The sequence below is a fragment of the Lynx rufus genome, unplaced genomic scaffold (genome assembly GCF_022079265.1).
Source record: "Lynx rufus isolate CCGP_SWC_20201006 ecotype Redwood Valley unplaced genomic scaffold, mLynRuf1.p SCAF_11, whole genome shotgun sequence".
NCBI classification, from domain to species: Eukaryota; Metazoa; Chordata; class Mammalia; order Carnivora; family Felidae; genus Lynx; species Lynx rufus.
Genome location: NW_025814825.1, coordinates 34,968,993 through 34,996,846, shown reverse-complemented (window position 1 = coordinate 34,996,846; position 27,854 = coordinate 34,968,993). Strand labels below are relative to the sequence as shown.

General features: G+C 45.1%; 1 protein-coding gene across 1 annotated transcript in view; it reads right to left on the bottom strand.

Moving 5' to 3' along the window:
* The window catches only part of PDE6C (phosphodiesterase 6C), a 44,589-nt gene extending 16,987 nt beyond the window's left edge, over positions 1 to 27,602 (bottom strand). The window contains 15 exon segments of the mRNA XM_047073189.1: positions 3,694 to 3,803; positions 4,204 to 4,311; positions 4,551 to 4,697; positions 9,869 to 9,937; positions 11,251 to 11,394; positions 11,977 to 12,126; positions 14,623 to 14,670; positions 17,405 to 17,471; positions 17,576 to 17,640; positions 18,586 to 18,660; positions 19,929 to 20,069; positions 20,999 to 21,088; positions 21,192 to 21,344; positions 27,167 to 27,415; positions 27,417 to 27,602. Of these exon segments, the coding sequence (XP_046929145.1) occupies positions 3,694 to 3,803; positions 4,204 to 4,311; positions 4,551 to 4,697; positions 9,869 to 9,937; positions 11,251 to 11,394; positions 11,977 to 12,126; positions 14,623 to 14,670; positions 17,405 to 17,471; positions 17,576 to 17,640; positions 18,586 to 18,660; positions 19,929 to 20,069; positions 20,999 to 21,088; positions 21,192 to 21,344; positions 27,167 to 27,415; positions 27,417 to 27,602 (1,802 nt within the window).
* Positions 27,603 to 27,854: the final 252 nt, after the last annotated feature.

Here is a 27,854-nt window from a genome sequence, read left to right as displayed (position 1 = left end):
TTAAATCACACCATCCGTCAATAATTCTCTGTATTTTGGATGTCTGGCAACAGTAAGCTTCAAGTATGGAAAAAAGCCAGTGTAGACTGTGATACTATCCAGGCACTCAGGGAGAAAATAACCAAAGGAGAGAAACTCAAGCAACAGAGATTATGGTATGGCTTGACTATTGAACCTATCAGTTTCCCTGGAACATTCCCCCAGAATGATTTTTGAAAATTAGAACTCCAGCAAGGGGCAGTGTTGGTAAAGAAGCACTAAGGGGTTCTTTTACGGTAGACTAGTAACATCCCAATTTCCTGAAGAAATTTGAGGATTGTAGTACGGGGGAACACCACTGTCAGTATCCCCTGGAGAATTCTGAGGTAGCGGAGGAGACGATTAAAGACTGGATCCAAGTAAATTTTACCCTAAAATGTAAGAAGTAGAAAATGGCACAATCTGTAGATGACAGAACAGGAAGATTGACCTTTATCTCTGAAACAGTTTAAACTGTTTTGGAGTTTGTGAGCGCTTACAGAATAATCACAAGGAGATTCCAGAGAAGGTTTACAAGGAGAAAATGATGCCAAGTTGATGTTATGGCACCTTCTGTGACAGGGCTGGTGGGAGCGGAAGGCCAGGACCTCATGTGTCTGGATTTCAGCCAGGTAATTGACAGGACACCTCAAGATATCTTCGGTACAAGCCAGAACAGCAGAGCTCAATGAGCGTACTTAATTGGCTGTCTTCAACCCTGGGGGTACGTTTCCAGCCCTGGGCCCCGAAACAAGACCCTTGCTCTTGTCCTGATGCATAGCTTTATCAGAGACTTGAATGAATATTGATGGAAATCATGAGTAACTTTCCAGTGACAGAAAACTGGAAAAAAAACAGATAATCCACTGGCTGACAGAGCGTGACAAATGAAGACTTCAAATAAGAGTGGAATAAAGAATCAAATTAAGAAGATGAAATGTAATGAAGATTAAATATAAACCACTTAAGGTCCTGTCTGGATTACTGTGTTAAATTCCAAGACCTGCATTTAAAGAATGACATAAAAACACCAGACAGGATTCACAGAAGAATAACAAATAAAATTACATGTGTGGAAACTGTTATATACGAAATGATTTAAGTAACCTGCTGTGTTCAACCAGGAAAGGCTGGGGGAAGTGATAATTCTCCTTAATATGAAGGAATGGCCTGTGGTTGAGAAATTACATATATTCTAGCAGCTCCAGAGACCTGAACCAGGACAAACAGATGTTCTCGGGAGACCGATTTCAGTTCAGTATCATGAAAAACGTCCAACCGTTAGAATCATCTACAAACAGAACTGTCTGCCCCGTGGGCCATTATGGGAAAAAAATCATATGTGGACTCAAGGAAATGGGGAAGGAGGCAGTAGAGAGGAGAGGTCTGCGTGGAATGGGGGATGAGATAAATTCTAAAATTCTTTGTATTTTTGTCCCAATAACATCCTGTATTTCTTCAGGAACAGGATGGGGGAGAGTAAAAAGGCAGAAAGACAAGAGGGGTGAGAAACTAAACAAGGAAAGGGGGTAAAATGAAGAAAGAAATCAGTAAGCTTAGAAATGAGGGAAGCAGAAAACAAACTGGCTAGCAAAGTGAAGTGAACACAGGAGCACAAGAGAACTGGAGGGAATAATAGAAATGTGAAAATGGCCAGGTTTTTAGGGCATTGTCAGAGGGTAGGCTAGGGCTGGGGGATAAGGATGGAAACCAGAACCAAGAGGGCCAGACATGTTGGAGACAAGAAATCAGACCAAGGGCACAAGGAAGTGGACTCCAGCCGGGAAGTGGAGTCATCTCTGTCCCTGCTGCTTCAAGTCACCCTAGGCAGTGACCTGATTTGTAGCCATCAATGTGAGAATAATAATACCGTTTTATTCAACCTTGTAGTGAACTGCTTTTGCCAATGTAATGTCTCCATGTCTTTGTGGGCTCCTCAGCGGCCTCCAGAACAAAAAGGATGTGAAGAGACTCATCGAGCATCACTACTGAAGGACAGTGAGCAGAAAGACCGTGTTTGATCACAACGGTGCAGCGGAGCTACCAGAACCAGGAGCACATCTGTGCTCAGGTGCCTGCGGTGGGGAAACCCGTGCACGGGTCCCAGGCCTTCCACAGCCACATATTCCTGCTGTCCAGTCTACGGAGAGAGATGCTGGGAGAAGTTCGGCGTGCCCCCCCCCCCCCAGCTGACAGACAGGGGGACCCGCACAGACTCTGAATGCCGGACCAGAGCAGAGACCTCAAAGGTGGCTGCATCCTTCCTGCAAACTGGAGGCCAGACACCACATCCAATGTGGCTGCTTCCTTTCATGTAAGGCAAATTGGACTTCACCTTTTGGAGCTTGTTTCTTCATCAGTAAAAGGTGGAGTGCAGCAAAGATTAAATGAGACGATGAGTGTCAAGTTCTTAGCCTGGGTCAGCTCACGATAGGGGCTATAAATGTGAGCTCCTTTGGAGCTGAATTGGCTAATGCACCAGTGATCAGAGGAGAGGAAGGGGACCCGGCGACTGTCAGGAGACTTGTGTGCGAGGTGCGGAATAGCCAACGTGGGCCCGAGTCTCTCGGGAGGAAGACGTCCCTTGCCCGAAACCAGAGTGCCATTCCTCTTTTCAAGGCAAAGCCCCATAGGTGAGAAGTCACTGCTCACGATGTGCTTTTCACTCAGTGAACACATTTTTCTTAAGCACCTACTATGTAGTTTCGTCTACATGTAATTTCATTTGATTCCCACAAGTCTTTGCGGGTAGATATTGTGCCCATTCTACCGTTAAGAAATTGAGTCTCAAATAGATGAAGGGATGTCCCCCAAGCTGCCTCAACCAGGAAGTGGCTGGACCCCACAAGCCCAGACTCCAAAGCTTGTTGTCTCTAGAATACCTAGTGCCTCCAGTAGCTAGTGTGTCAGAGGTGAGGATACAGTATCTAAGGCACACAGGGCATCCTAAAAGCCATTATCAAGGAGCAAGGCTGGCCATGGGCATTGCTGATGAATTTTGAAGGGTGTCAGTGACAGAATAATAATACTTACTACTCATTTACTGCCAAGAGGCTACCATGATATTCATTTGTTCATTTCATCTTTACAACGACCTTACCTATTAGGTACCATTATTATAACTCTTATTTTCCAGGCGAGGAAGTCGAGGCTTACAAAGTTTAAATGACTTGTGAACCCAAGTCTGTCTGAGCTGAGAACCTGCACCCTTACTGTTTGCACGTTGTCGGGGCAGGAGAATAAGGTGCAAACCAGCTGAAGGAGAGCTGGGAGCAGCAGAGGAGCCAGGGGAAGGGAGAGGAGTGAGCCCAGGAAGAAACGCCCCCTGGCTTAAGCTGGGGGCTACACAGGTGTATACAAGTGTAAGCCCAAGGCCTGTGCACTTTCATATACGAATCTGATAGTCTGGCTAATCAAGTTGAAGAAAGGAGGAGTGAAGGCATTTACAGGTAGGGCAGGGCATGCCTGGAAGTGGAAACCCAAGGGCAAGGGGGCTGCAGGGCTGCAAGCTTCCCAGGAGAAAGCAGACATTATCATGAGGCTGAAGCTCAGAAGGAACAGAACATGGCCCTGAGAGTCCTAAATGTGATGAAGAGTTGCTGACAGGGCCAAGGGACAGAGACAAGTTCTCTTCTCCCCCGAGGTGCCTTCAAACATCATCAGTATATCACTTACTTCATCTGATACAAATTATTGGTGCCTCTGTGGTCAATGTCATGGCAGAAAGCAGCAGCGAGCATGGCAAAGGCTTCAAGATCCGTGTAGTATTTCTTTAGTCTACCTGTCTAAAAGAATATATGTATATACATTTACTTACATAAATACACCTCCGAACAAGTGCAGTGAAGCCTGCCTGCAAAGGAGAAGACGGCCTGCTGTGTTTTTAGACCAAGTTGGCTTAATTTCTTGCATATTGCAGCTCCTTCTGGGCAATTACAAAACCCAGCAGGTAACCGAATTTTCCTTTAAAGAGGTAAGTATGTGAATGTCAAGGTGATAATCCCAGCCCCATACCCAGGGATACCCATGTTCCCTGGCATCATCCACAGGGAAGTTTGGGATTTACAGGATTGTGTCCACGAATTCCAAAATTACTGACCTAAAATGGTGGACCGTATCCATTTCTCATCATGCCTAAGAGGGAAATGTGTGGGTTGACAATTATTTACAGCTCTCTGCACCTACCATCAGCAAGGTAAACATGGTCTGCCCCACGTTGAACCCGTGCCTCCAGTTGTGGTAAGTGATGGACCGGTACCCTTTTCTCACGGTGTACATCCACCTGGTAAGAACCTGTCACCCAAAGAAGACAACACCGTTCAGACTTTGGAATAGAATTCTAAAGGTTACAAGGTCTGTGACAATCTTATCTAAAAAGATAGGTTGGTCTTGTTGACAGGGTTTAAGCTGATATATTTACAAAGTTAATAATAATTGAAAATCCTAACTGAAGTTAATCTTTTGAACCACGGGACACATTAGCAAGTACAGCAACAGAATCACACAGTATTTTAAATTAAATGCGATCTGACCTCTACGGGTACTTTGAATTTCTCCACCACGTTTATTTCAAAGAAGAGTCGCAGCCCACACCTAATCAATTCGTGCTCTGTGATGGGGAAGTCACTGAAGCGGAATTCGTACAGGTCCACCGTCTGTGGGTCTGGCAAGTCCTCTTTCTGTTGGGACAAGGACAGATGGTTTCAGGTTACATGCATCTTCTTTCCCTTTGGTCTCACACATTCAGCCCTGGGCGTAAAACAAAATTACCACGAAAGGATACCGCACGCAACCCCACTGAGCCTCAGTGGGACCGGCTCTGGGGGATGCGGTTTACGTGTGTTATTATCCTCACAACAAACCTGCACAATTATCCCCATTTCCAGATGGTGACACTGAGACTCAGCTATATTAAGAAACTTTCTGAGTGCTGGAATTCAATTCCAAATCCATCTCCAATGGCTGTTTTCTTTCTTTGCTGCTAAATGAAATGTTTAGTTGCAGCAGCCTTACCCGTTTTCAGTACTCGACTTTATTTTCCTATTCAAGAAATGTTTAGTAAATAGTATGCGATCACTTAATTCATTTCTATTGTATTCTTTTTTTTTTTTAGTTTTTATTTTACATATATTTATTTTTGAGAGACAGAGTGTGAGCAGGGGAGGGGCAGAGAGAGAGGGAGACACAGAATCAGAAGCAGGCTCCAGACTTCTAGCTGTCAGCACAGAGCCTGATGCGGGGCTTGAACCCACGAACCGTGAGATTGTGACCTGAGCCGAAGTCGGACGCTTAACCGACTGAGCCACTCAGGCGCCCCTTTTTCTTTAATTTTTTTTTTTTCAACGTTTATTTATTTTTGGGACAGAGAGATACAGAGCATGAACGGGGGAGGGGCAGAGAGAGAGGGAGACACAGAATCGGAAACAGGCTCCAGGCTCCGAGCCATCAGCCCAGAGCCTGACGCGGGGCTCGAACTCACGGACCGCGAGATCGTGACCTGGCTGAAGTCGGACGCTTAACCGACTGCGCCACCCAGGCGCCCCAAGGCGCCCCTTTTTCTATCGTACTCTTTACATGCTCAGTAGACTGTGGGCACCACAGTGTGGGAGCACACGTGTCTTATTTGCTGCGGTAGCCCAGAGTTGGCAGGGCCTGTCCCAGACAGGTGCTTGGGACATGTCTGTGGACTGAATGAACAAATGCTCTGTGGTGCACTGGTACACCTGCAGACACCTCACTTACCCCCACACCTTGTTAGGATTTAGGACTGTAGATAGGTTAGAGAGTGAACTCAGCACATGAGTATTGACATGGCTGAGGAAACAAAATTATGGATCTTGCCCTTAAAGAACGCGGTCTATTGAAATGGTTATACAGTATAGATCATTGAAAGGTGAGAGCTTAGAATACTCACAGAGCATAACATCCAGGGCCCAGGGCTGGGGGAGAAATTGAAGGCAGGTTGGAAGTGGGATTGAAGAAGGAGAGATTCAGGAAGGATGTGAGTTCAGATGATTTGTTGGAAGGCAGGGAGGAGGAAATCCCAGGGGAGGAGAGAAAGCACCAGGAGGGAGAAGTTAGCAAGAGCTATGTGGGTCCACGTACAGGAGCAATTCAGTGCATTGGGTATTTACTGAGCCCGTGCTGAGTCCTGTGCACTGTGCTAAGGCCATGTTCCTCAGCAAGTTTAAGGTCTCCCAGGGGATAGTTCACGCTCTACTTTATACAGATTTCAATACCAAATGGTATATGGTTGTTTTAAGTAAAATTATGGGTTTTCATCCCCTAACCCCTGAGTCGGAGTTGACTTCTCACACCCTTGTCCTTCTCTCTGTTCCCCAGGTCTCCCAGTGACCTCCTGTGATCCCCTCTCATCAGTCTACTCTTGGACTGGTCACTTTAGGCAGAGATTTTTTTTTCTTTTTCCCTGAAAAGCAACGGTTTGGAGCCAGGAGACTAGTGTTCAGTTCTGGGTTCAGATTAGCTACATTTCCCAGACTGAACTAGCCTGTGAAATGGGAACAATAACGGTAACATTGTTGTCTTCATTGTCTAGCAATGCCAATTTCATCTGCAAGTGCCACAGAGAATTAACGAGGGTTCAATTCACAAAACTTTTCTCTATTTCTCACAGGACGCTGCTATGTCCTTGGCTACTCCTTCTTGTCATTTTCTTTCTCTCTCCAAACCTTCCCGGCTTCCTTACCCATGTGAGTTCTTCTGTTTCTTTCATTCATTTATTGTTTATTCATTCAACAAACACTTATTGGTTCCTATGTGTGTTGTAGCCATTATGGATGAATAAAGTAGACATTATCATTGCTCCTGAAACATGCATTCTCACGGAGAGGCAGACAATAAGCACATCTTTTAAAAATCAGAGTAAGAGAAGGTTCATGGGCTGGGGTGGGGAAAACTCCATGCCACACAGACTCCCCGCTAGAGGCTGTCTCAGTCCTACAGTTTGGAGAGTGAAGATAAAATGTGAAAGTGCTTTTTAGTGCTTTCAGGCTCAGTCACACTAAAGTGTAAATGTGCATTTTAGCAGGAAACAAAGGAAGAGGTTCACAGAAGAATGACTCCCAGATCCCATTTGCAGTAACAGGCAATCCAATAAGATAGTAGTTTAGTACAAAGATGATAGGTTTTGAAGAACAGCCATTTAAAACTCTGTGACACAGAGAGTTTGTAAGAACAAGGGCTTTTGGTTAGTCTGCTAAGTGGGAATTCTGGGCACCCCAAGGCCAGTTTTCACCTCCCTGAGGAATCACACAGTTAAGCTGCTACCCCACTTGGCCATGAAATGGCTCTGATGGCCACCTGTGTCGAGGCTGGTTTGCTCCGTCTGTTCCCAGAAGGGTCCCCCTGGGCCCCTGAGTGGGCCACTTCACGGGGTACCAGGCGGTCATGCTGCCCCGCCTTCCCGCTGGGCCTCAGGGCTCCTCCCCTGTGCTCCCTGGGGCTCTGCTACACCAGCTGGCCTGGGGTTCTCTAAGACAATGTGCTCGCTTGTGTCTCCAGGCCCCGTTCTGTACCGTCTTGCTTCCCCTTCTCACCTCCAGCCATCCCCAAAACCCTTATCTGCAACTCCTGCCTTCCCATCAAGCCTCATTGCCACGGCTATTGTCTCATATTCGACCACCGTCTGTGAGCAGAATCGGGCCCTTGGCCTCCCCGGGGCCGTTGGTGTCCACAGTCTATGAACTCGTCCATCTGGAGCAGTGTCACTGTTTGTATTTTATCTCCCCAGTAAATGGGGCCTCTTGAACCAGATAAGACCAGACCACACTACCTTTTGTCCTCAGGATGCAGCGCAGCTCCTTGTATTATAGTACCTCTCGATAACTACTGCATGAATGAGAAAAAACTGAATTAAGGATGAGTGACGAAGGTACTTCTTTGGGAAATCCTCTCCAGATCTACGGTGTGGCAATCGCGAGCTGCAGGGCCTCCTGATTTGTCTTGGAAAGGAGGGAAGGTAGGGGGATTTCTTTCCACATCAGCGCACCCCTATCCCAGTCCTCCTCATAAAACAAAACTGCAGTTGGCATCCTGACACTGTAGAAATTCTCTAGTTCTCCACCTAAAGGACGAAGGCCCTTACATTGAAGAAGCAACAAAATGGGCAAAGAACCAGTAGCTTCACAAGGAAATGGACTGTTTTGAATGTAAAATCTGCTCCAGGCTTGTCCCAAATCATTACTGCATAAAACTGAGGAACTCAAAACACAATCAAATATTGCCGAGTTCTCCAAAAGTCATGCGTCTCCCCTTGCCATGATTGCATCTTCACTGCAAACATTCTTGCTGTGTAACTAATTAATCAGCTATAAGGTAATTCTTGCCATAAAAATAAAATCACAAAAAAAATGAGAGGGACATTCATTAAAAAGGATGTAACATAAAACATGTAACATTATGTAACATCTTTATGTAACATAAAAAAAATGAATAACACAATAAAAGAGACCTTATTGTCAAATTTTTTAAAAAATTTGAATATATTTAGAATGTATAGCGTAGATTCATGGCAGTACTGTGCCAATAACTGATTTCATTCTGTGGATTAAACCTCAGCGCTTGTCTTCAAAGTCTTTCATTTAGAGTATTACACTTTTTTTTTTTTCTTGTTGATTTGTCTCCTCCTTTGGCATCACCCTTTCTTTCTTTCACTAAAATTTCTTCCTTTGTTAAGAGAGGCATCAGTTTCCAAATACTAGGAGGCATATTTGCAACAGAGCTCTGTATTGTGCTGTGAAAGCCTTCTACACCATTGTTTGTTCCTGGCAGATTGTCCCGCGTCTGCTGATAGACGTTCCTAAGTTCTATGGGGAATGTGGAGGAAATGCTAAGGTTGTAATGCGTTTGTAACTGTGCTTTGGCCATTATGACTGGCATGTTACCGTTGTCTAGTACAGCCTGGTGCACAGTCTGGCTTCACATTCTACTCCACACTTCCAGTGAGGTTTATCACCGTATTTTCTATCAAGTCCGTATACGGAGTTGTCATCACCCCCTACTTTAAGACCACCCCGTGTACTTGTCACAGCATAGACCACTATGAGGGCTAGCTGAGGTTCATACAGACCATTATGAGGGCTAGCTAAGGTTTATATAGACAATTGTGAGGGTTAGCTGAGGTTTACATAATATAAAGACGAGAGTTTTACTGATAACTAGCTTCAGTAGATTAACTCTGCTGAAGGCAGTCAATTCATCAATGAAGAAAGCAAACCAAACTGTCAAAAGAGTTTTCTCTTTTACAGAAAAACTGCCTTACAGATCACTTAGTTATGTGGCAAAAATATTTGCCACGAAATGGTTGTGGCAAAGATGTCTACAGCAAAGAAGTTTCGGGCAAAACTACCTAGAACCAAATATAGGATTAATAACAGGAAGAGAAGTTATTTCAACCATTTCAACTGGTGGCAACAAGAGGAAAGAACCACATTCCTCCAAGTTCCAGAAAACAGAAGCGAGTGCTGGCAGAGGACAATTGTGCCTTGAAGGGTCTTTGTTCTACTGTAATTCTGTCATGTCTTCGGGGTGACCACAGTGTCATCCAAAACTATCAAAATAAACGAGGCCATGACATGCCTAGAATCTGTGCCTGCGTTCCTTTACGCAGAAGCCTAGTTTTTGATTCTCTATTATCTTTATGGATTGGACTGTAGGGGGCACAAGGAGGAAAAAAATGCAGAGAACTAAAAGGTCACTCTTTATAAGAAATCTCTTTTCTTTTTAGTCTTTAAAGGTGACAGAGAAGAGGAAACTCTTACATGAGAAATGAGAACATGTATCCTAATATATTTTATTTAAGCGGCGTTAAGGATAGAAGTAAAACACTTACCAAAATTGTGACAAGTTGTTTTTCTTCACAGTCTTCAATTACATCTATATTTAACTTCTCTTTAATTTTCTAAAATGTAAAAGCAATTGAAGTGTGAAATTCCCATAAAGTAAATTTCTATCTGACTCCTCTACTCTTAAGATCAGTTTAAATGTATTTAAAATATGCTGTAATGAGTTCTTTGCAAAGATGTATTCTAGGTACAAAAAAGACCTATAGCATTGATTATGAAGAATTTTCTCCAAAAAAAATAATGTAATGAATTTTTTTTATTTCCTGAAAATGTAACAGTGGCTGTCAGAGAGAGAGAAGGGGAGACACACACACACACACAGAGAGAGAGAGAGAGAGAGAGAGAGAGAGAGAGAGAGAGAGAAATGTGGGTTATTTATATGTAGGCAAGAAAGAGAGAAAAATGAGTGGCTTATATTTGTTTTTCTATTAGTTTATGGAAATTTCTCTTCATCCTCCTCAGGTTTTCTCATTTTTAACATCTCAACTGTCAAATAAAATTTATCTTAATCCTCAAGCAAGTCAGCAAAACCAAGACCAGAAAAAACAAAACCCACCCCAAGAAAACTACACCTACACACACACTCTGAAAACCAGGGAAATAAAAGGAATAGAGATAGGGGATGTGTGATATTTTCCCTTCATTTGGTGGTGATTAGAACACTGTTAATAAATATCTATCTACTTGCTTCCCCATCGTCCATGATATTGGTCTTGGCCACATTTGGCCAATGAGAATTTTAGTGAATGTGCCATGAGGGAAGACTTGAAATGAGCTTGCACAGTTTGGCTTGCTCTCTTGCACCTTTGACCTCACCATAAGAAGAGCATTTATCAAGTGGCTTCTGGGCAAGAAGGATGAGGTATGCATAGAGCAAACCAAACTCACAGCTTAGAGCCAAGCCCAACTAGAAATCAGTTTAAGACTAGTCAACCCACCAATGCATGAGTGAAAAAATAGATGTTTAATGTTGTATACCACTGAGATGTTATGGTTGTTATACATGGCAATGTATATGGCAATAACTGACTGATACACTTCCCTTCCTGGAAATATTTTTTCCTTGCTAACGTACTTGAATCTAGATGTCACTCCTCCAGCTCCTACAGACCCAGGAGTTGAGTTGTTGTTGTTGTTTAAGCAAAGTGCTATTCCAACCAAGCAGCCAAGAAGTCCAATAAGGCTCTGTGTCCACTGGGCCACCCAGGTCCGCAGCCCCCACCCCACCCCCCACCAATCTCCTTGTCTCCTCCTCCTTAGCCTAGGACTAAACCTATTCTCATTTGTCAGACCTCTAAGTAATTAGGCAAATTCTAGGAGCTGTGCTTAGATGCCACCTAATGTCCACAGGACTGAATTCCCCACTTACCAGAATAGACTTGACTTCATCAGGAGTAGCTTTGGTCTGGCTCATGAGCATTTCCTGAGCTATATCCTTTCTGTTTTCTAGCTTATTCATTTTATCATAGGTGTCAGTATTTAAAAGAGACCATCCAAGAAATTGTGTGAGAGTCTGAAATGGATAAAATGTGATTCAATTCTCTAAAACTGAAAAACTGATTTGGAGGCAACCATCTACATTCTTTCCTCTCAATCAATCTCCCTTCTACCATCAACAATTCAGCTTCGTATTTCAATCTAAGAACAAAAACGTACTAATAATCAGCCCCAGACAATGAAATTGGCTAATCCCTTGCTTTTCAAAGTGCACCAGGCACCATGAATATTTTATTAGAGCAAAAGAATTACAATATCCAGTAGAATAAAGCACAGCCTGAAACTCAGAGGATTGAGGGTGACAGCAAGAAACATAAGGAATAGAAGGGGTGGGGAAAGGAGATAGAAAATTTCTGTCCAGTTGCCTAATATTGTAAAGAATTTTGATTAAGCCAAAGTTCAATCTTTGGAAGAAAATGTTGCAGTTTACAGAAGCCAGGAAACAGAAATGACACAATAACCACATATTGACCGCAAACATATGTGACTCATGCCTTAATGGCCCTTCAAAAATATCACTCCAGAATAACAAATAATTGTGCCACCTCTATTGTTTCATGAATTTCATTTGTCTCCATTAGTTTATCATTGCACTTACCTCAGTAATGTGTTCATCATATTCATCAAAAGGTTTTCCATCTTTCCTGTTGTAAAATGTAGCTACTCCCACAATATCTTCTTTCTTGTTGACAATAGGCAGGGATAAGACATTTTTAATGACCCAGCCAGTTTCATCTACAGGTCCTTTCTACAAACAGGAAGGACATTTAGATTATTTTCTTAACTTTTAATTTTGAAATACCTATAGATTCACAGGATGTTGCAAAAGAAATGTATAGTTAAGCCGTAGGTACCCTTCACCCAGTTTCCCCAGAGGTAACAGCTTGTGTAACTGTAGTGCACCATCAAATCCAGGAAATAGATACTGATACAATCCATGGATCTCAGTCAGATTTCACTAGGTTTATGTGTACTTATTGTGTGTGTGTGCATGCGTGTGTGTATTTCTATGCAAGCTCATCACATGTGTACATACATGCTCCCACCACTAGGATCAAGATAGAGGACTAATGGAGCATCACAGGCTTCCCTGAACTACTACCCTGTCGTAGCTACCTTCCCCCAACTCTGGTTATCTTTAAGGAAGAATAATCTAATCCCTATGTGAGCTGTACAATTCCTACACTGGGTCAGAAATTAGCTGGGACTATAGAGCCATAAAAGTGTTCTAGGCCATTTGATGCAGTGTACTGGAACCAAGTATCTACACTGTAACAACCCTAATGGCTTCTCTTTTGCCCACTGCTATAAGGATCGGAAGCCTCAGTGTTCCCCATTCACTTTTTCTGTCCCCCAACACCTGCTTAACTAATTCCTTATATTAAATTCTCTCTGTTGAAATACCTAGTGTGGTTTCTGTGTTCCTGACGGATCCATCAAAACCGTCTTTTGTGTTCCCCTGTGATGTGCCAGGACCTGGGCTAGTTGCTGGGGCTACTAACCACAGGCCCTAAGCTCAGGTTGATAACATTCTAGTGGGGGGATACAGACACAGAAGTTTAGGAGCATTTCTCAAAGTGTGGCGTAAGGTCAACGTGCAAGACTTTTTTTCTTTTTTTTCAAGCTTGTGTCATAATTTGAGGATGTGCATCTTAAATAAGCTCCCCGGGTAGCTCTTCTGCTTCCTTCAGCACAGTGAGCCGTCCCCAGAGGCCCAGGCTGGCCTGCCTCTCCTGTGAAGCCTTCTCTCACCTTTTCCAGCCATACGGAACTTTTCTTTTTCAGAATTCTAACAGCACTTTTAGCCTGGAGCGCACAAGGTAGCAGTTTAGATGATTTCCAAATGCTTTGGAGTTGTTGATTTTTGTCTGTGAGGCTATTTCCTAATCCTGCGGAAGAGCATTTCCTACACTGTTGGCTTCCATGTAAGTGAGGGGCCGGTGCTGGGCATATGACAGGTGCTCAATAAACAACTGCTTATTAGTTGGCAAGCTCGTCTTTATACTTGGAATGAAAAGCAGAGAAACCAAGCCTCAACTTATTGTGTCCTGACATTCAAAGCTTTGGGGAAAAAGATTTGAGTGGTTCTCAAAATCTTTATCCTCGGAGCCATGCGTGGCTGCCCCCAAATATCAGAGCAGAGTCCGGGCTCTCCCGGGCCAGCTCCCCCCCATCCCTGTTCCGACAAGGACTGCTTAGGGTCAGACACTTTAGAAAGTGCTTGCCCCCTTGCTCCTTCCTGTGTACTCTTCCCCGGCACCCGACTGCCATAAATGTAGGGGTCAGGGCCAGCACAGCATGGTCACAGTGAGGCTTTGGCTGCAAGGAGGGAGGAACAGGAGCAAACGCGCCATATGGTGTTTGTGTGTTTTCCACATCAGTGAGCAGAGGGACGAACAAGGAGATCCAAGGGAAACCTTCCAGGAAACAAAGCAGGCGCCCGTAGGTTTCCCCAGGCCCGGCTTGCGTCTGCTGCCGCTCGCACACCCCTCTCGCCCGAGGAGGCAGCCTGTCCAGCAGGCATAGCTGGGGCTCTGTGTGTGTGTGTCTGTGTGACAGACAGGAAGACACTGGTGGCTCTCTGTTCCTGACCGGAACTAGGGCTCTAAGTGGATGTTTGTGAAAATAGGGACACAGAACACAAACCAGAAGGCAGAAAGGGAGGGGCCGCAGAGATAGATGCGAGTTTCTCCCCAGCAGTCACGTGGGGAGGGGGTGGCAGAGGGGACAGGTAGGGAGGGGGATCCCAGGATGCTGCAGGAGGAAAGATAAAACCAAGAGTCTGACAGCAGGAGAGGCCCCCGAGGACCCGATAAATAGTTTTTCTTTTCTAATAAGCTGCAGGGAAGGGCCTGGGAAAACCAAAAAGGGCTGAATCCAGGTGGTAGACCTTGTGCAGCTGATCACTCCTGCGAAGAACACTTAGTGAGCACCTATGATGTGCCAGGCGCTGTTTGAAGCACTGAGTGACCAGGAGCGGGAGGGCATGGAGAAGGGGCAGGGTCCCCCCGCTTCCCCGCCCAGTGCTGGGGTGATAAACACCCTGTCTCCTCTCATCCCCCTGCACCTCCCACCTCTTCTCCCTTCCCTGAAGAATCTGCTACTTGGTTGGTGACCCTGGTCCCTCCAGGGTGAATGGGACGTAAGCCTTGTGCGTGCCTCCCGGCCACCTGAGCACAAGGCAGACCCTGAGGATGGGGGAGGGGGCAGCAGTGATAGGAGGCCTGGCGGAGGGCAGAGTTACCTGAAAGGTGAAGTACTCGTCTGCGGGGGCGTTCAGCATGTTACATATCTGTAAAGCAAGAGGACATGAAAGTCCTGAAACATCGTGCGGAGGGGGGACCACCAACCCACAGAGCAGTGTAAGAAAGGATGCATTTGAGGCGAGGGTTTCTTCTGTGGCTCTCCATGATTTGCAGGCAAATTATTCACACTGAGCCACGGCTGGGCCAAATTTGCTAACAACACATTGAGGTTCTCTTCTGCTAATTAAGTCATTGTGTGACATTTAGCACAATCTCTGCTTCTGCCTACTCTTCCCAGCCTCTAAGGATTTTTCTTCCAAATTCAAAACTTCTGGCTGTTCAGACCAAGGAGTGGAGGAAGCTGAGGAGAAGGTCATTCTGCTGGGGCAGGGATGACAGAGATTCTGGGAAGGCTCTATTTCCTTCCTTCCTCCCTCCTTCCCTCCTTCCCTCCCTCTCTCCCTCCCTGGCCCAAGGTCAAGGATTTGCCAAGGGATTTGCCCAGGGCAGGACCGAGTCAAGGCACCCAGGGCTCTTGAGTCATAGAGTGCACCACCATATTACAGCAGCCCCCACCCTGCCCCGCCCAGGAACGCATTGTTCTGGCTGGGTCTGCTGAAATGTTTGAAATCATCCTCTAGGCTAGTGGTTCCCAGCCAGGGTGGTGTAAAAGCATCTGATGGGTAGAGGGCAGTGATGCTGCTGAACATCGTACAGTGCACGGGATAGTTCCCCACAAGGAATTGTCTGGCCCCAAATGTCAATAATGTCAAGTTGGAGAAAATCCTGTGCTAGACACAAAATATGTTTTTAGTAAGTCCTGCCTCTTGTAAGTGCATATGATAGGGTGATACCTTTGGGAGTGAAAGGGAGGACTATTGATAACTCAAGCACAACAGGTGTGCGTGGAAGCTGGCCCAGGCAAACTGGATGTATGTTCACCCTAATCATAATTAGAGTCCCAGGAAATGGCTCAAGCTCAATTCTCTGGAAATCACTTTGGGAATGCCAATTTGCCTAATGAGCAATTTTGTGAGAAATACCTTAAACTAGATTTACAACAGTTTGCCGCCAGTCTTGGGCTCTCAGAGAGCAGGGATGGGGCCCAGGGAAGGAGCTCCGATGTGGAAGGCAGCAGTGAAGCATGTGCAGTGGGTCTGTGATAGAACCAAAACCTGGCGGAAAATCCTCCCCTGCTTTGGGAATCAATCCCTTGGCACGTTGGTAATATGGCAAGTTGATGACTTGGCAAATTAACCATTCAATGAACTGGCTTTTGACACGATTGTTTTCTCCAAACTGATTTTTGGGGAAACCCTGTTTCCCTAGAAAACTGCCTAGGTGGCCTGCAAGGAAACAAAGGATGGGGGTCAATGGTCGAGCAATCTGGTTATGTACAGACGCTGAAAAGTTGTGGTATCTGTGGACTCAGGAATGAATTGGAATGTTTTCGTCATTACTACTAAGTCAGGAGTAACATTTAAAAAATACTCCAATTATTTTGGAGTGATTTTGAAAACATGATATTTGTTAGTGTAAAGTGCTGTTTATTCCTAAAAGAAATAAAATTGTTTTTTCTCTTCGTTTTCTTTTCTTCCCCTTTGGCATGTCTCTACCTAGAAAAAGGGATCATGTCACCTGTTTGAGGCCACCTGGTCCTGTACCCAGTGACCCCAGGGTTTAGGCCTCCTGGAAACCCCAAAGCAAAGCACCCTGACATAAGAACATCCTGCAGTCACATCTGGAATTTTCCTTACTCTGCTACTGTTCCAAACCCAGCAACTTTCACACTAAGCAGAGGCAAATTTGCGACAGTGAAAGAAAACAGGAGCTAACCTAGGTTTTATTTCTCCTTCCCTCTGACCCTCGAGTGACTCTATTAGTCACTATAATTCACATGCCCATTTAGTAAATAATGAAGCTGAATGAACACTGCTCAAAACACAAGGACAACGCTAAAGCGAAATCAAATATGCAAATATGCAAGTAAGTGCTATAAATACATTACAGAAACTTGGATTCATAACGGGGAAGATAGGAAAATGCCAACACTAAGAAATGTTGGAAGCATTGAACTCTCGCAGGGAGGAATCTTGGTGCCAAAAGATGACACAGAAGGTGGAGAAGCCCAACAAGGGAGAGAAATCAGCCACGAGAAGGAAGGAAAGCATGGCTGAGGCAGAGTGGGAAAAATATGGTGACTCTGGTTCTCTGGCCTGGAGACCTGTGGGACCTACCAGAGACCTCTTGCTTGTTGTCTGCCTATATCTTGACCTCTCTTAGCCAGACCTGGCCTGCTATCTGTCCATCCCATCCCATCCCACCCCACGTGATAGACCGGGGCAAAGATCTTCACTTACTTTATCAACCCACTACATTTTGCATTGCAATCAGTGGCAAAGTTCCCCATTTATTCATTTTTCTCTCTTGTCAGTAATTTCCCATGCTTCACAAGTCTTGACCAAGGTAACTGTACTTGAGATCAAATTAAACCTAACATGAATCATGGTCACAGACTTCTAAAGGATGTCTGAAATTTGCATGGCTAACAGAATAAAAAGTTGGGGGAATGGATGAATCTTTCTCACAACGACTAAATATTTTTGTGTAATCTGGAAGTCTCCAGTCAACCTACTTTCAACTGCCAAGATGCCTCTCCCCCACGTCCTGTGTGGGCATCTCACATGTGTGTGCATTTTACTTTCACAACTGCTCCCACCCCTTAGTTGATAAGGGCTTCATCCAGTATTATTCAAGGTTTAAATGTGTTCAATAACTTACAAATCCATTTTCAGCAACATAGGTCGGCAACCCACTAACGAGAGTCCAGTGGTCTGCAGGAGGTGTCCTTGAGGAAGATTAGAAGAAAGAAAATCATTGTCATACAGAGAAGAAAGGCACTGTGCGCAAAAACAAAATGGCAACTTCCTGGCTGCTGAGGACAGTACTCACGGGATCACTTTGATCTCTTCTTTTCCATGTAAAATGTAATCGATGATTTTATAAAAGATGACTTCCTAAGAGGAAAGAAATTATGAGAGTGATCTCATTTCCCAAAGAAAACACTTCTTATAGGCGAGCTTATACTTTAAAACTCATTTAAATGGTACCTTACATTCTAACCGCATTGCTCTGCATAACTACCACCAAATTACTCATGTCCTGATTACAAGCTTGCAACACAACTAGAAAATACTATTGGCTATTTATCTACATGAACAAGCCTGTTAAGCTAAATTTTAAAAGTTGAGTTTATCCAAACAGCTTTCACGGGAATCTTGTTTTACTTTTAGCTGATCCCTTTCTATTGTCCAGAAATACCTGACTACTAACTTCAGTGGAACAAACCATGTAATTTCTCAACCTCAGTCAATGTTTCCTCTTCCCCACTGTATAATGAACATTTCCCACCTTCCAAGCTGGAAGGGACTTGAGAACTAATCTCTCTACTTCTTTGGGCAGATGAAAACCCCAAGGCCTGGACACATTCTATCCCAGTACCTTCACTTTCCTGTGTGTTTGGGAACATGGTGGTGAGACATCGTTCCTGCCCTCTGAAGCTTGTGTCAAGGGGGACACAACTATCCAACCCTTGCCTGGAGTCTCGAGTCCAGCAGGTTTGAAGGAGGGCCTGGGCATAGTGCACTTAAAAAGCTGGGCAGGTGGCTCTGATGTGTCCCTCCCTATTGAGATCTATTGATTCGCTAAGCCCGGCTTTACAGAAAAGGAAATTGAGAGGTTAAACAATGAGTTAAGGCAAGGAGCACCTAGCTGGCTAGGGAAGACCTGGGACTTGAACCTCAAACTCCTTGTCCAGTGTTCTTTCTACTACTCTGAGGTCCCCCCAAAACTTACAGGACTAGAATCCAGGGCTTCTCAGGCCAGCACTCTTCTTTCCTCCCTACTGGTTTTGGCACCCTGTACCATGCACACATATCACTGAGGAAGACGTTTGCACTTACTCTGCCATCTGGTGTCTTTGGACCTTTATAAGGCTCGACTTCTCCAAGTTTGATTGGCCACTCATCATAGAATTCCTGGAAGCAATTATATTTAAACATATTAAACAAACTGTTCCACGACCTACTATATCTTCTATGAGTTTCATAGCTTTGCATATTTTATTTACTTATTTATTTTATAAATCCAGAATTTTAGAGCTGGAAAAGACCTACGATTTCCAGTAATATCGCTTACGAACTTGTGAATGTGAACAAGTCACTCAAGCGTTTTCATCTGTAAAACAGGGATAATAATAGAGTTTATGCTATAGGGTTGTGGTGAGCGTTAATGAACAATACGTACAGAGCACTTGCCCTGACACATAGTCAAACGGACTCAATAGTTAGTGGCTCTTTTACAGATAAATAAACTAAATCTAAATAGGTTAAGAGGCTTGGCCAAGGTCATGCAGCACGACCAACAGTGTGGCCACCTTACCCAACATCTGTTCTCTCCCTCTTCCTAATAGACCCTGATTTTATTTAGGTGCCAGGTGGTCATTTTTCTCAGGGAATATGGGCTTGTACATATGGGCCCTGGGTGGCCCATATGAGATGCCTGGGATTAGTCTGAGGGCAGGCACGTGGCCCCGTTGTGGACAGTGAAGAAGGGGGAGAAATCTGCCAAGGCGCTTCTGGGGAAGGGTGCTCCTCACATCACATGAAAGGTGATGAAGGTGACATTTACAGGAAAAGCCTCCCAGTTTGGTCCTGTCCATGTGCCATGCCTTGAGCTATAACAGCCATCTTGCCACCCCAAGAGGAGACCTTGCCACCATGCTGAAGGCGGCAGAGACCCTGCCGTGGCAAAACAGGAAGCCCCTGGGGCCTTGATGACCGTGCTGCGTTCTCAATGAATCAGACTTAGAATTGCCCTTCTTCTGCCCTTCTTCTTCCAGGAAGAACTTGGGACTTCTTGTTAAATGAGACAATAACTGTCTTATTGTTAAAGATGCTTTTAGCTGGGTCTGATGTTACTTGTAGCCAAAAGCACCCTAACCCAAATACACTCAACTACAAAGTCCCAGAGCCAGGATCAGAACCCAGCTCTCCTGACACTTGGTCCTGTGTTTATCCACTTAGAACAATTACTCTGAAAAAAATAACTTCAATTCACAAGGAGAATAAGAAACAGAAGACAGTGTTCATTACTTATGCTGAGCTAGGAGAGCTCCAACCGAATGAATGAAACAAGATGAGAAATGAACATTATACATTGCGTGTGAATATTATCCATTTTTTAATGGATCACTGTCTTGTATAGACGATTTGAGGTGAGACAAAATGTATGGAAGAATGAGGACCTTCTCCTTGGTCATGTCCAGCAGTCCAATGGAGTAGCGTTCACAGTTCAGATATGTTCTAATTGTGTAGAGTGCTTTGTGAAATTGCCGCTCAACATCTGTGAGCTCTTCAAATACTTTATTGGCGGACCACATAAGGATCTGAAAGGATGAATTAAAGAGAAAACAGAACAAAATATAGTGAAGACATGGAGCATTAGCCAAAAGAAAGGAGAAGGTGTCTCAGACAAAAAGAACACATATCAGTAAACAATGCAATTTCATTTTTGAACGTGTACCTGTCTGACAAACTACTCAGATGCAAGGGTGTGGGTTTATGAAAGTGGTAACTCATGATTGGTCCCCGTGCCCGAATGTTTTGGCTTCAAAGGGCAAGTGACCTAAAATTGGAGGCAGAGGCAGTTTTGGGGGAGAGGGTCCAGTATTGGGGGCCCTCTGGCTCGTGCTGGCAGTTAAGGGGAGAAAGCCATAGGCCTTGTTCCATGCATCTTGAGCTACCCAGAGGTAACCTTACCTGGACAGTTGGATGGGAAGGGATGTGGAAGCCCTCCATCCCCACCACTCTCCCCCACATTGTACTGATGAAGAAACTGAGGTTCAGAGAGCAGCCTGGACTCAGGTGCCCTGGTTACCAATGTTGTTCTTTATGCTTCTGGCTCAAGGAGGCAACAGACTTCAGAAGAGTGATTTGCTCCTCAAATTAAGGGGTTCAATATGTAGCAGGCACCGCTAAGAGCTTTATGTTACAAACTCATATAATGATCATTTGATAGTTACAACAAGCATGTAAGGTAGGTTACTCTAATTATAGCCAACCCACAGAAGAAACCATGGCTACCCGGGATAAAGACTGAAGAAAGGCAAGCCAGTGGTACCTACAGACGGAGAGGCAGGGAAGGGGGGTGGGAGGCAGGAGCAGACCACGAGAAGACAACTGGGACTAAAGTTTGGGAATCTGCTCCGTGTGGCTTAAACCCCCATGAGTGATAGGAGGGGTCTGAGCTTGTTGCCTCTGGGTCCCTCTGTCAGAACAGGTCGGCATGGAGTGATTAATGTCACCTTCCTGTTACCTGGCTTCTCCGGGATTCAACACTGTACAGGTACTGGGTGTGATGAAGTTTTAGGATGACAGAAACAAAGCTGAGGTATTTGGAAAAGACCTATGGAAGTCAGAGAAAACCAAATCAGGTATGATATCTTTCTCTCGTTAAACAACAAATCAGTTTCCCAAGCCTCTGACTCGATGCCCAGGGTTAGTGTTACCTCTTCGTCCTCTTTGGAAAATTCAGATGCATTTACTTTGTTAACTGCCATAACCACAGCAAGAACCTCCTTGCCTATCATGATTGGTGTTGCCAGCAGGTTCTTTGTGACATAGCCGGTTTGTTTGTCCATGAAGTCAGAAAAATGGCTGTTCTGAAAGACACATTCACATGTTTGCCACAGCAGCACAGAACCACGCAGTGTAGATCCGGGAATGGCAGCAGACCACTCTCTCTAGTCCAAACCGTACAGACAACCGGGGCCCCGGCACAGTGGTCCCACACACACCCCCATCCCATGATTGCACAGAATGAACTCACCGGTCTCAGGACGAGCATCTCCCACCTGAGCTATGGCCTCTCTAGGTGAGGCTGAGGTTGGGCCAGGAGAAAAGAGGTGATGTCACGGCAAAGTGGAAAGTGAAGTGCTATGAGGAAGCAAGGTTACAACGGACAGAAAGTGTGCTGGGAAGGAGCGCACAGCTGGGATTACAGGTATAGGCCACCGAGCTCTTCTTTCTAATTATGACAATAAAATGTGCACTTGGAATCAGACAACCAGTATATCATAACACAAAGAAAAAGATTAATACTCTCCACCTGATTCTAATCTCACCAACTTGAGAGAACCAGTGTTAACTGCTTAGTATGTTTCCTTGCGTACCTTTCCCTAATGTTTGGACAAATGATTTTCTTTTTCCCTTTTCATAAAGTTTTCTTTTCGAATTTACGCATGACATTCATCACATAACAATATTTTGTGGACTTCCCTCCGGACCAGTGCATATGGATGTGAATTTACCCTCTAGATTCTTGTACAATAGCGCAGTGTGGGAGCCCCGTGGTCCACTCGACCATTCTCTACTGACTTAGACTGTTTATAGTTTTCCCCACTACAAACAACGTTGTGCTAATCATGCTTGCTTTCGTTTTTATGTGATGGATTCCCCAAAGTGGAAATCCCTTTTGCTGGATCCACAGGTGTATGTGGTTTTTATTTACACAGATTACTTTCATAACAAGTTGGAAATCTTACTTCCACTGGTCATGTGTGAGAGGACCACTCTCTTGCCAGCACGAGATGCTTACTAGTTTTTAATGTTCTACCAACCTAATGTCTTTCATGCATTTTTTTTTTTAATTTCTCTCTTTGGGAGAGACGAAGAGGATCTTCCCAGATACAAGCCTCATGCAGTAGATGCGAGAGATGATTCTAATACCCTCACCATGGGAAGGGCACAGTGATGAGTTTGAAGAGGCCCATAAATGGAAGAGCGTCAGAGGATCAAGGATAGTCGTTCTTACCAGCTGTAAGTTAGAGGATCACGCACTCTAGATGGGTGTAGACTCAGCCTTTTGTGGCTCATACTATCTCTCCTTTGAACCTTCAATTGAACCTTCAACTGAACCTTCAATTGAACCGAACTTTCAGGCTGACTCTGAGACTCACAGGCCAAAATTAATGTGGTTTTCCTTTCATAGGTTGTATTATTTTCATTTCCCTGTGTTGATGGTGCTTCTAAGAACAGCACAAACCCCTAGAGGCTGGACTCTGTTCAGTTTCCCAAATTAAAAAGGTGGGAGTCCTCTGGTGTGAGACTTCTGGGCCGGAATCTACCAGGGAACAGGGCCACTTGGTCAACAGAAGTCACAGCTCAGCTCAGAGCAGTAGACCTGGGCTGTGCCTCACAACCACCTGCAGATAAATGCGGATCTTCAGACCCACCGAGTCCTAACCTCCTAAAACAGATTCAATCTCCCCCAGGAATCTGTACTTTCAGTGGGTGATTCACTCCTGTGGAGGATCCCTTAGAAGCAGTGAGATGCTAAAGGAGTCAAATGCAGCCCCTTATCCCAGATCTCTTTTCTACCTTTCCTACCGTGGACCCACACAAACCAGCCATTTACTTAGGCTCTGGAGTCAGAGTACCCTGGCTGAAACCAGGCCTCAGTTTACCAGCTGTGTGATCCTGGGAAGGCTACTTAGCCTTTGTGAAAACAGGAACACTGATACTGTGAACTGTCCAGAGTTCCTGACACATAGAACAACGCAGGATGGGTAGAGCACTTAGAAAAGTCTCTGACACATAATCGATGGTCAAAAATTACTGGGAAGAGACACCTGGGACTTCATTGGGCCTCCCTGGATGAGCAGTAGTTCTCTCTTGTGATTACCGTTCTGCCTCATTTACACACCGATCTCGGCCACTAAATGAATAATCAAAATACCAGACACACGCACCAGGGGATGATGGAGTCAGGTAGTGTTTCTTTGCAAACACACTTCACTCTGCAGGTTCAAACCTTGATGCTATTTTATCCTAGATTCTAAACACAAGGAAATATTCTTAAGTTTAATCGGCTGTTTTGAGAAAATGACTTACAAGTTTCAAAATGTAATGCTTGCTTATTATTGTATCTGAAAGCCCTAGATAAAACCAGCTGTCAGATTACACGGTAGGCGAGGTGAGGCTTTCCAGTTCACTAGCTCAAACAGGCCCCAGTGAGGTATGCTTGAGTAATTCCTGTATTTCTTGGATTCACAAACTCCCCTTGATGGCCCTTCAAAGAAGCCACTGAAGGCAACTGGAGAAATTATGTAGAGCAGCAGACTTACTGTGTCCCTCATCCAATCTTCCCGTTGTTAGATTCTGATGAAACACCATTATCCCTTGAGACCAGGAGCCAGAAAGAGAGAAGAGAAGGAATACAGAGGAGAGAAGTATGGCAGCTATAGGCAACCTGTTAATTATTGAAAACTTAGGACTTCTCCGTGGCTTTCTTTTAAACCACATTCAGAATGAAAGCCACCCATAGAGTTGATCAGCAGTTTGCCCAACAGAGAAAGAAATCATTAACCTGAGGAGGATATCTCTCAGTTTCCTATTATTAAAAGTTTTCCTGTCTTTAACCTGTTTTAAAAACAGGCAATAATCATTGACCCTTTTTTGGCCACCTAAACACAGACCCCGAAAGCCCGTTGGCATAAATATAGTATTATCGTAGTTGTAGTTTACTGAGTACCTACTAGGAACCAGGCACTTTACGTATGTTGAATCTGTATATTTATTTGCCTCTATGTCTCAGGTGCAGAAAAGCAATCTATCACACAATTACCTGGTCTCAGGCCTGCACCTGCTCTGGGGTCGGGCTCTCACCCTACACCACGTGGCTTCCCTGCTATCACTTTCATGGATCCCCCAAGGTCAGGGCATCTGGCTTTACCTCTTTTTCTAGGTGTGACACGTCCTTCCCTCACGTGTGCCAACACTGTCAACCAGAGAGAAGCCATGTGTGGTCAGTGGTGTGGTAAAAGAGGGAGACCTCAGAAGACCCAAGTTATGGTCCCAGACCCGTCACATGCTGCCTAATTGCCATTGAGAAGATTCTTACATATACGGGATGGAAATAAAAACATGGTCCCTCCTTCCTTGCAGGGTCTTTGCCAGAATCAAATAGATTACAAATATGAAAATGCCTAGAAATTGTCAGATACAAAGAAACAGTGAAGAATTAGTGGAAATTTCATTAAAACATTGGTTTCCATCTTTCCCTTTGCAGATTTTACCACAGTTGATTAAAGTCTGGCAAAATTGCAGGGATGTGTGGTAGGGGGAGGGTAGAAAGATCATTGGACACAGAGTGGGGACACCTCATCTAGTCCAGCCCTTCTCACTCACTGACCATACCATGGACTGTAGGAAAGATGCAGCCTCAGCTTCCTCTTCCCAAGGAAGAAGTCAGCTCCAGACTGCCGGAGCCCCTTCCGTCTGGTATCCCATGCTTGCCTTGGAATCCACTTTTCCCTCCTGCATCTGCTCACCCAACACACCAGTGGTTTTCAATATTGACTGCATTTTAGAATCGCCTGGGGAGCTTTTAAAAATACTATTGCCTGCATCCCAACCCCTGAGAGTCTGGTGTGTTGGTCTATTAAGTCTTGCATGGTATTTTTTTTAAAGCTCCCAATTCGATTTCAATGTGCATTCAGAGTTGAAAAGCACTATTCTGCCAACCATGAGAAAAAACGCTTAGAAGCAGTAGAAATGGAAAGCAAACGAGCTGAGCAGGGTGTCTGTCTTCAACATATACTTCTCTGTTCTGCCCATAACAACCAGGAGTCCTTAGGTAAAAAAAAAAAAAAAAAAAAAAAAAAGGAAAAACACGACTCCTGCCCACCTCCACCTCCATTACCGTCCTGTTCATGCAGCGTTGCTCACCATGGACAGCAACAGACCAAGGCTGCCTGATCTGTTAAGTAGCTCTCTGCTATTATTCTCTTCTCAGCATGTGGAACTAGGCTCATTAATAAAGCATTACAACAGAAATCATTTTACCTGTCTCTTTAAGCAAGTTTTTTTCCAGAAAAAAAAAAAAACAAAAACAAACTTGCATGTCACTTTAAGTTTGAAGTCCTAGTAATTTTGGAGATGGTGGAGACTGGCAAGAAGCATATTCCCGTGAGAAAGCCTCAGGGTGAGTGGGCATAGCCTCCTAATTGGTGTCAAGAGAATTTTGCTGAAAGGGTGCAAATTGTTTTAGTCACTGAAGCGGAGGCAGTCAGCCCCAGAAGCTTAGACCAGCTTGAACTCACGGAAGGGAGGGATCAGAAAGGACTGAGGGACTCTGTGCTATCTGATGGCAACCCTTGCACCTAAGGGCTGTGGTGTGGTTGTTTGCAGAGTGTTGCTAATGTTTGACGACTTCTGTGCTTTCTGGATCCATGCGGCTGTCCCCCTGTAATCAGCTTCAGGAGGCATGAAGGGGATTATCCTCCTGTGACCAGCTGCCCCCATTCACGACCCAACAAACCTTGGCACAGAAAGCAGAGAGATTTTAGGGACCACTTCCCCATCAATTCCCTTCCATCATAAGCTACTGCTTCCCTTTGGTTAGCAGCAAATCATACTAATGGGGCGTGCGTATAGAAAAAAAGTCAGCAGGAGAAAGTACAGGCTGGTACCTGTGGTTATTGATGAGCAGAACAATTATGAGTGATTTATATTTCCTCCCTTTTGTTTATTTGTATTTTATAATCTTTTTAAAATGAATAAGCACTGGTGGCAAGAAGAGTGATTTTTTTTTGTTTGTGTGTTTGTTTTTAAAAGCATGTAACAATGCCTTGTGTTTGTGCGGGACGCTGTGGGTTTTCAGGGGCAAACTACATGACTGGAGTGGATTCTTTTTTTTTTTTTTTTTTTTAAGTTTAAGTAATCTCTACACCCAACATGGAGCCCAAACTCATCACCCAGAGATCAAGAGTCACACACTCCCCAGACTGAGCCAGCCAGGCGCCCCTGGAGTTGATTCTGAGTCGAGCTGAGTTATAGGGGGTTGGGATGGTCAATTGCACTTATCACCCAAATTTACACTTTTCACAATCCAAATGTGAACATCTGAACTTTCAAATGGTATTATTTTTTATTTCTGCACATCTGGTCTGTAGGTAAAAGTGTTCACTTGTGAGCCAGTCCATCCCACAGCACAGAGTGACCTGAAAAGGTTGTGAGTGAGAGGTGTGTATGTGTGTGTGTGTGTGTGTGTGTGGCAGTGGGGGGGGGGGTGCAGTTCACAAGTCTCAGCATCGAGGAGCTTGCTGATCTCCCAATAGCACCACTGTGCCGCGCTGTTCAGAAGGAAAGTTCCCAGAGCAGGGACGAGATGCAAGGAGCACCCGTGGAATGCACCAGGCCCAGGTGAGTTTGCCCGACAAAATGCAAAACATTACAAGGGACACACACTAAAAACTTACTCATTGTTTATCTGAAACTCAACCTGAACTGGGCATCTTGTATTTTTATTTGCTAAATCTGGCAACCCTTGGCCTGGCGGATGCTCTCCCCACCTTTCCTACTCAGGTTATAGCCAAACCCACGCTACAAGGGTGGCCCTCGGCGCCCGGCTCTCTCTCCATTGCTTCCTCCGCTCAGCCCCGCCAAGACGTCCGGTGGGCCCCACCTTCATAAAGCCACCTACCTTGTGCACGTCTGGGACATTAACGGCTTTCTTCGTGTGAGCAACCCAACCCACTATCCCAATTTCCAACGGGAACACGACTTCTCTGTCGGGGCCCACAAGGTTGTCCTCAAACCTGGAGGTGGGGGTGACGTCGAACAGCCGGGAGGCCACCTCAGGCGTGCCGTTGCGAGCCCGGCAGGCGAACAGGCTGCAGCGGTCGGCCTGCAGCAGCTGCGCCAACTTCTGCAGGGCCCCGTGCACCGCGGGGCTCGGCGCTGCGGGCCTCCTCCTGCACCGCCCGCAGCAGCTCGGCGCACAGGGCCCACTCATCCGCCGGCGACAGCGCCCCGCTCGGGCCGGGGGCTTCCGCCAGCCTCTTGGCGAAGTACTCCTTGGCAAACTGAGGGTTGTCCTCCAGGTATTTCTCCACGGCCTCTTGGCTGATCTCGCCCATGGTGTGGTTCGCTTTGCTTCTGCTTTTTCAGGAAGGAACACCCTCAGAGCACCGCCTGGGACCCAGTGCCAGAGAGGAGATACATGCTGGTAATGGCACCTCACAAGATCCCCCAAAGATGGAACAGAACGGTTGCTCGCTTGGAAGAGCTTTCAAAAACTGCCGGTAACTCTTGGGCTGTGACAGAAGGTCTGGCTTAGAGTAGGATTCGGAAGCACAGGATTAAAGAGTTCTTCGGGACACGAAATCCCT